Source organism: Capsicum annuum, chromosome 4 (assembly GCF_002878395.1).
Source record: "Capsicum annuum cultivar UCD-10X-F1 chromosome 4, UCD10Xv1.1, whole genome shotgun sequence".
Taxonomy (NCBI): Eukaryota; Viridiplantae; Streptophyta; class Magnoliopsida; order Solanales; family Solanaceae; genus Capsicum; species Capsicum annuum.
This window is the reverse complement of record NC_061114.1, coordinates 1,744,348-1,753,771: the sequence shown is the minus strand read 5'-3', so window position 1 is coordinate 1,753,771 and position 9,424 is coordinate 1,744,348. Positions and strand designations below refer to the sequence as shown.

Here is a 9,424-nt window from a genome sequence, read left to right as displayed (position 1 = left end):
GTCATATGTGTGGTCAATATTTGTATAAAATGCGGAACTTTTTAACCACTTAAACCTATAACTTTTAGTTGCATTGCAACGATCAGAACAATCCAAGAGAAAAGTTTCCTTTAGAAACAAAATGTGTACTGAGTAACTGAAAGGTACTTCTCTGTTCCCTCCTTCCAAACTATACTAGAAGAATATCCATGACTCGGAAAAAAGAAAAAAAAAAAAAAGCACGAATCTAATGTGAAAATCCTCAAGATTCATAACTTTATACGTGTTACATAGTAATCGATTTCTTGTTTATGAACAATCTACTTCATCAGGAAAAACCAATATAACCAGCTTTTAGCGAGACCCTGACCAAACTCACCTGCCTGGAAATCAAGAAGCATAAGCACTTACTTGAATTTGGAGGATCATTCGTTATTCACTCTCTTTCTATTACCCGCAGGGAGTGCAGCAACCAAGATGCATATTATCATATAGAAAGAGGCGAAGCGTAGCGATTTGTACTACTGGAAAAGTTTCGCTAACCAGCAGGCAATAGAATCAGCCGATAGGCGCAGGCAAGCGTAGCGAATCACATAGATAAGCCCCTACCTGCCAGCGCGCGGATAGATAGGGTGGGCGAAGTGCGAAGGGGATGGATGTCTGAGCGGTTGAAAGAGTCGGTCTTGAAAACCGAAGTATTTTTTGAAATACCGGGGGTTGTACATTTTAACTCAAATCAAAATGGTCAATTGTTGCCGTCATCCAATACAAATAGTTAAGGTCAAATATGTGTGCGGGTAAGGGCATCAAAACTACAGCTGAAGCTAGGATAGAGAGACATGTGCAATATTGATTAGACGCGGGCAGAAATATTACCTCAGGCATGGAAATGGTTGAACCACTGATTGATGACATTGAGTTGCCAAATTTTGTGGGCATTGCTTGTGTTGTTGAAAAAGGAGAATATGAAAGCTCAGACTCTCGACCAGGGTGAATGTTAGCAGCCAACAAGTTACTCTGCAAGGAATTTGTGTAGACCTACTCGAACAAAAAAAAAAAAAAAAGCAAGCGAGCTAATTAGGTAAAACACAGATATTACGCTCTAGCAAATAACAGTAACTCGGATCAGGTTGGCATGCTTCTGTAGTATTTTTGTTTTTTTGGGCAAGTGACATGATGCACAAACACAAGTTAGCTATTTGGAACTCATAATGATAGTGAAATAATGATATTATATGTTAACATTGCTAGGTTAAAATATGAAGTAACTTTTTGAAAAGGGAAAACTGGATATGTTCAAATAATAAGAAAGATACCGTGTTATAAGAAAGAATTCAGTAATTAGGAAAATTTCCATAACCTATTTCAAGTTAGCCTAAACACCAACATAAGGACCTCTTATTTGTTTCACAGCCAATTCCAACAAAACAAGCTCTCATTAATTGTGAAAACACAACCAATTATTGAAATAGCAAAACATGCCATGTCGAGTGGCTACACATACACATAAATATTAGCTACAAGCTCGCAACCAGCATATTGCGTGGAGCACATTAAATACAGATTAAACAGAATGAAGCACTGTTGATATGTTTCCCCACAGCAAAGGAGCCAAGGAAACAAGAGGGTCTATGTAGTGAAGAAAACTTGAACATACCCAAAATACAATGAATCCCAAGGGAATATATGAAACGGGAGCGTCTAGCATTTGGGAAGTGTTTCGCATAACTAACAACAGGTAGTGAATCCCCAGGAGAGCATATGAAACCATTTTATATCCTGAACAAAAAACAGAAAAGTATCTTACCGCCTCATTTGGAAAAGGAGCAAGATTTTGCATATGAGAACTCGTCTGTGGCTGACTAAATGCTGAATTTAATTGTTGAGCACTTTCATAGGAATAGCCAGCAGCAGAGGACGGATATGAGTAATGCCCATCACAAGTTTCTGCCTTTGGCGATTCTGGTTGTGAAGCCACAGGCAATTCATAATTTCCAGAATTTGCATTAGTTCTTGGGAATAATTTATTATCGGACTCATTTCTGAGAGTATCATCGCCATAGTATTCAGCGGCCCTGTAAAATAATGACAGAGAACATTGTGTATTAAATTTTAGATCGAAAAAGGTACAACGTGTCTACATCATCATCATTTTAGTGTAAACAAAGATTTAATTAGCGAAAGAGGGTCACAAGCTAATATTGCTATTTGATTAACTAAAATATGGAACAATTCTTGAAAACCCAATGAGCAAACCCAAACGAGATTGACGCAAGGATATTCGATTGATGTCATTTATTTAAAAAAAATGAGAAGAATGTATAAGTAACTGATAAAGAAGATAAACGTACACGACAATTAAATGATTGAAAAACTTTTTGACATCATTGTCCACGTAGAGAAAGAGTTGACTAGAGTTTTCAATTAGCATATAAACACACAACTTCTGCAATATATGCAAATAACTAATTTAGCAACTCAGCAAACTAAGGAAACGGCCAAATAAAAGAAGTCGAACCTGGTGCCCAAGTGCGCAACTGAAGAACTATCTGCTTCTGTAGAAGCATCTTCCAAGGTAGTTTTCACAGGGGCAGCGGCCAGTGATCCAGAAAATGACACACCAGTAAAGCTACCAAAACTTAGGTGTGAACAGTCAGCTGCTTGAACTTGAAGATGGTCTGGAAACACAAGGGACGGACAATTCCCATCAGATGGCAAACCCCGATCATCCTTTACATTTAGTTGCTGCAAGTTCGCAGCAACTGATGAAACTGAGGCATTAACATCTTCAACTGCCACAAGATTAAAGAACATTCTTACATAAACGAGAGGATAGTACTTTAAAACAATTGAAAAACAAAACTACAGTTGTACCAAGGAATAATATTTACTATAGAGTGCAACGTGCAACAGCTTAGTAGAGATCGCTACTTCTATTTATAAAGCTAAGTACACACAAGGTACTCTCAGTCCAAATATTCATCCTTCAGATCCTGCACCTTTTTCTCTAAGAACTAAAGACAAAAGATGCAGGATGAAATGCCTCCTAAGCAGCTCACCCATGCATGCCAACCCCCCACCCCCACCCCACCCCACGCCAAAACCACCACCCACCCACCAAGAAAGTTATAGCTATGCTGGGATTTGTAGATTGGAAGATGGAGCTAATTTAAAAAGAGAAAAAAGGAAGCACTAAATTAGAGGGAAGCGGGAGACTGCAAACGTGTGTTTAGAGGGGCCACATCTGCTCAGGAAGATCCTCATAAAAGCAATTTGACTGGAACATTGTCAAAATAACCAAAACTTGCCAGAAGTTTAGAGCGAAGTGAAACCAATTATCCGAAACATTTAGGTTTCTGATATGCTAAATATCCATTGGAAGTAGACAGACATACAGATTGACACAAAGTAAGGATGAGATTAAGATGCTAGTACTCTAGGATTGGCAGACGGTTAAGGTTAACACTTCATCGCTTTCTACTTCTTCCATTTTCCCATTTCTGCAAACTTAAAGGTCAACAGCTAATGACAAGATCAGATAGAGGGAGAAACAGCAGCAATAAAATAGATCTGATGATCGTAGGATGTCACGACTGCATTCCTATAACAAAATTGTCAAGATCTACTTCTAACGTGCCATATTAAATAATCCTATAAAAATAAGGCAGAGGGAGATACAAAGGAGAAAAATGAGTTACAAGGAACTAAAGAACCGCCAAATCAATTCCAGAGCCTCAATGCCAAAACGCCAACCAATACACCTCAGTTAAACTAAAACAATGAGACTAATATATCCAACGATATGCATATCTCATGCCAAATCAAAACTTCTACACATATTCACCTTGTGGATGGTCAAAAGTGTGATTCTGGTGCTGATATCTGTAGGGGTCATTGTCATACAGAGAAGCACTATCAGCATTATCCTCCTGAAACTTTCTACTGGAAAAAGAATTACCAAGATCTTCATTAGCACTGTCATCTGCCTCTTCAGACTCGTCCGTCTGAGTTTGATTATCAATTCTGTCAAAAGACGTGTTAGACGGATCCGGATGCAGCACGGAATTAGTGGGAGGCTCCGAGACAGAAGGCTGGCTAGCAGCTGATGGCTGCTCAATTGAAGGCCACTCATCATTCGCTGAAAGATCCTGAGATGAATAATCCCTTGGTTCCTGATGTACCTCAGGAACCTTCAAATGATCATCAGATAACTGCATATTATGATGTGATGCACCATAAGGAGGTGGTGCCTGATCATGGTTTTGGTTGACGCCAACAGTACGGTGAGATATATTGGGTATACTAGACACTTTACTCTGCGGCCTACCCATCTTCACAATATCAGCCATTGATACTTGGCCTGGCACCCCACCCCAAGTAGGTTGATATCCAGAAGAAGGCTGGGAAGCAGCTGAATGGCCATCAACTGCTGCTGCTGCCAATCTTTTACTGTCATTTCCAGCAGCATCACTGCAACGCCATTCAAAGCATAAAAAGAAAAAAAAAGAAAAAATAAGTCGAGAATCTTCAATAACATGCTCATTCTGCACATATGAATGCATGTAATCCCGGAATAGACGCAATCCCTGAATAATTTAACATGCATGGTTCAAAGGATAAAGGACGAGAATATTCAAAGATTAGGTCTGCAGACACACTATCCCCCCCACTGCTAAATAAATTTGGTTTTTCAATAACAGCTTGAGTATGGTAAGAACTTCTCGAGACATTGACAAATTTAATGAACCATACAGCAGGGTTTGACGGATTAGTACACCGTTACCACCAACGGAATCTAAAAGCAAGTGACTGTCTAGTGAAAGAACCAAAACCTTCTGACAAGACAACAGTACTAACCTGACGGCAGTTGGTTTCCTATCTGTGTTACTTCCTGCAATTAGAGGGGTTGAAGAGAAATTGTTTGTTTGCGATCCACTCTCCTTCCTGTATGCAGGAGCGGGCTTGGTAGACTCTGTCAGAGTTTTTTAGAAAGCAAAACAATCCACTATCAGATAACATGACTTACACAACTCAAACCTAATCTCTCTTTCAGAAAATGTGCATTAAAATGTTTATACCTGATCCACCACGCCCAACATATCGTTCCCCACCAGCCCTACTGCCACGACTTGGAGTGCTACTCGTGATCCAAGACCTAGATTCAGTTGTATCCTTAGTCTGAACCAAACATGAACAGAAGTAAAGTTATAACTACAAAAAAGTAATTGGAGAAAGCAACATAACAATCTAATTAAAGCACCTTTTCAAGGTCATCGACTCAATTATAAGGAAGCTAATCTTCGACGACAGACAGTTACATATCAAGTGGAGTGTGCAATGCAGGGCAAAGATTTTTTTAAAAAAGTTGGGGGTAGGGGAGCGGAGAACGGAGAGGGAATGACAAAGTGGGAAATCGAACTCCGACCAACAAGGTGAAAATTCAAGTAGCCAATCAACTGAGCTACTAAGATTCCCAAGGGCTCTCAACATGTCAAATGAAAGCATGACTCTACAGATATATAAAGTTCAAAAAAGTCTAGCATATATTGGTTCAAGAAGTTATGCTTTAACGGTGATTACGAACCTCTTTTCTCTTTTCTCGTTTGCTCTTCACCTCATGAAAAGGATCTAGTCAATTAAAAAACTTCAAATTAGAAGGTGATAAGAAATATCAACTTATTCAAGCAGGGAAGATTGACAAAATATAAATAGGTTTTAAGCAAAGATAATACAAAGATGTCACTTCAAGTAACTAGTACGGAATGAAACAGCAAAAGCACAGGGAGAGCATGATTAGCAACAAAAATTCAAATTAATGCAGCTTAGGCAGTGCAACAGTGGTAAAATCACCAGCATCAATCTGATGCTTTTTCAGAGCCCAACATTTGATTCCTGCTTAAACCTTGCTTCCAACGGCAGTCTATGTCATCCTCAAGGTAAATTCTAAATAATGTTCCAACTATGGCATTTACGAATAGTATCAAAATACCACCTCCCATGTGACTGGCGAGTACATAGTGGTAACGGCTCACAATTAGCTACATTAACTTCCGTTTTGAGGTAGATGTTTTCATTCCCAGGGCATCAAGTAGATGTGCCTGGTTTGACCGGTAAAAACGGTTTGGTGAACACTCGGTTTTAAGGACATGATTAAGGAGTTGTGATGCAACCAAAACGTCTTCTATTCCTTTCAAAACGTTTAGTTCCTATGTTAGTTAACATTGAGATTGGCAATACACAATTACTCAGGAAAATACAGGTGAAAAGATAGCCATCTCAAACTGAAATACCACAGAGTCCATTAAACATAAAAATGACTCAAGGATCAGGCCAAACACGATACGCCAAAAAATCTTCTATAATTTTCAATATAATGCCAAAAAAGTCAAAAATTTTACTGAACGAATAAGTATTTCTCCATAATGGAAGTTACGTAGCATTCCAAATATGAAAACTTCGCATATACACAACCCATTAGCTTGATTTTTCTTGCTTAGATAAAGCTTGGATTTAAAGAACATTAAACCCACACACAAGACACCACAAGAGTTTGAAACAAAGATAGCAAATTATATAACATGAAAGGGGATAATCCATTCTTCTCCCAGTGTGAGTATTCGTTTCATTTATTTTTAACATAATCATTACTATCTTCATATCTGGAACAACCACAAGATAAGGAAAACTAAAAGAGGCTACTTAACCATATAATCTGAAAACTGAAAAATTGCATGCACAGAAAACTGAAGGACCAACGGATTCCTCGTACGCAGAAATTAATTACAAAAAGAAACAAAAAAAGATTTCAACTTTAAGGGTTCATAGCTTGCTTAAAGGGACCTTCGAGCATATGTTCGGCTTCATTAGGGTACTTTATAAGCTGAAAACTAAAAATTGCACAACACTAAAGACCCAAAAAATCTCCAATAGCCAGTACTTATTACGAAAAGAAAGCTCATTTAAGGGTTAATAGCTTAAACTCCAAGAATACGAAGTCAATTGTCAGCTTCATTAGGATAATCAACAATCTACAACAACAACAACATATCCAGTGTATTCCCACAAAGTGGGGTCCGGGAGGGTAAAGTGTACACAGTCCATACCACTACCTCAGACAAAGTAGAGAGGAACAGAGGTTGTTCCTGATAGACCCCCCCGAAGGATAATCAACAATCTAAAAACAGGAAATTTGTATTTTTCAACAACAAAACCAGTGTATTCCCACAAAGTGGGGACTGGGGAGGGTAAAGTGTACGCAATCCATACCAAACAGAAAATTTGTATTTTTCAACAACATACCCAGTGTATTCCCACAAAGTGGAGTCTGGGGTAAAGCGTACGTTGTCCATATCATTACCTCAACCACAGATGAAGTAGAGAGGTTGTTTCCGATAGACCCCCAGTTCAGGACGGATAGCATAGCAGTATAACGAACAAACGACATAAAAGCAAACAACAAAAACGGATATCACGCCTCTAGATAATAAAGGCAACAAGACACCCACAAGGTAATGCTATAAACTAGTTATTCGAAATCATAAACATCACCAAAAAACCACGAACAAAAGACTACAAGAAACTACAGCCACAGATACAAACAAAGCACTCTTCCCTACTATGACGTCCCTACTACTACATACGTACTCCTACCTACTAACCCTCTACCCTAATACGCGTCCTGCACACCTTCCTAAAGGGGAAATTTGTATTTTTCATACACACTGACTAAAGAACCAACAAAAACTCCAAACACCATGAAATTAATTATGAAAAATTACCAAAAAAGAATTCAACTTTAAGGGACTACAACAACAACAACAACATTAGTGTACTCTATAATCTAAAAACAGAAAATTTGTATTTAAAACGGTTCAGCTTTAATTGTTTATAGCTTAATCTCAAAGGAACTTAACTAAGAAGCCAATAAACAACATCATTAGGATAATCTATAATCTAAAAACGAAAAAATTATATTGTTCATTCACACAAAACTCTAAAGAACCAAAAAAAATCCTAAACCCCACAAATTAATTACCAAAAAACAGCTCAATTCAATGGGTTTATAGCTTAAAAATTGTATCTTTCATACACACAACACTAAACAACCAAAAAATCCCCAAACCCCACAAATTAATTATGAAAAAACAGCATAAATAACTCAATTTACAGCTTAAACTCAATTTACATTCTTAAAAAAAAAAACAAAAAAAAAATATTTTTTCATGCAAATTTTTTTTTTATTAATTTACAAAAAAAAAAAATAACAACAAACTTTATAGGAGTACATAATTCACCATGAGCAAGAAGCTTATTAACAAATCCCCAAACCCCATAAATTAATTATGAAAAAAACAGCATAAATCACTCAATTTATAGCTTAAACTCAATTTAATTCTTTAAAAAACAAAAAAAAAATATTTTTTCATGCACGAAAAAACCCAAAATTCAATTTACAAATAATAATAATAATAATGACAAAATTTATAGGAGTATATAATTCACCTTGAGCAAGAAGCTTATTAACAGCTTCATTAGGATCCATATTACATTCTTTAAGCATAGCATATATCTCATCTTCACTAAAATTCTTTACTATTTCCTTTAAATTTTCTACCATCTTGTTTTTTCCTCCTCCTTTGCTAGTCATTGAAAAGAAAATAATTGAATTTTCAGATCTATTGTAGTTGAAATTTATGGAGTTTATGGTGTCAAGAAAGAAAAACACAGTACACGCAAAACACACAGTGACTTGAAAATATAGGAGGTTGGAAGGGAGATATATATCTAAAGAGGTGAATTTTTTATTTTTTTATTTTTGGTTTAAAAAAAATTATTACATGATTTTTTTAAAAAAATTTAGTCTCTTTAATAATTTTGGTAAAGATATAAAAGTGTCAAACTCTTTTTTGGTATATTTTTAGGCTAATAGTACCCTTGCCCGACTAATTTGGGCACGTATATATTCTCGAACTATTGAAAATAGTATGGATATACATACCCTCCAGTTTAGACGGTGTACATCACGTATCCTCGTTCAAAAGGATTTAACCCGTTATTCCTTAGTAATTTATCCCCTGATCTGTCGAAAAAATATTCAACGACCAGAGTTGGAAGCGAGTTTCGGCCACGACTATTTCTTGGCGAACTAAAATCAATGCGATCATAGAATATTTCTTTAGGATGAGGACATGTGGGCGAAGCTCACTTCCAACTCCATCCGTAAAATATTTCTCTGGCAAGTCAGAGGATAAATTGCTAAGAAAAAATGGGTTAATTTCTTTCGAACAAGGATATATGGCGTGCAGCGTCTAACTGAAGGCTGAAGGGTATACACGTACCATTTTCAAAAATACCCACTAAATATAATTGATTTTTAGATGTATTATAGTTGAATTTTATGATGTTTATAGTGAATCAAGAAAGAAAAACACAGTACACGCGCAAG

The 9,424-nt window shown here is 36.8% G+C and overlaps 1 protein-coding gene across 1 annotated transcript; it reads right to left on the bottom strand.

Annotated features, from left to right (window-relative positions):
* Positions 1-855: 855 nt before the first annotated feature.
* LOC107868437 lies at positions 856-8,738 on the bottom strand (the record flags this gene model as incomplete). Its single annotated transcript, XM_016715124.2, is given in 8 exon segments — positions 856-1,017; positions 1,787-2,054; positions 2,498-2,771; positions 3,824-4,449; positions 4,837-4,951; positions 5,058-5,157; positions 5,564-5,607; positions 8,482-8,738. Coding segments are annotated over 8 exon segments (1,734 nt in total), but the record flags the coding sequence as incomplete, so codon positions are not given.
* Between the last annotated feature and the right edge of the window lie 686 nt (positions 8,739-9,424).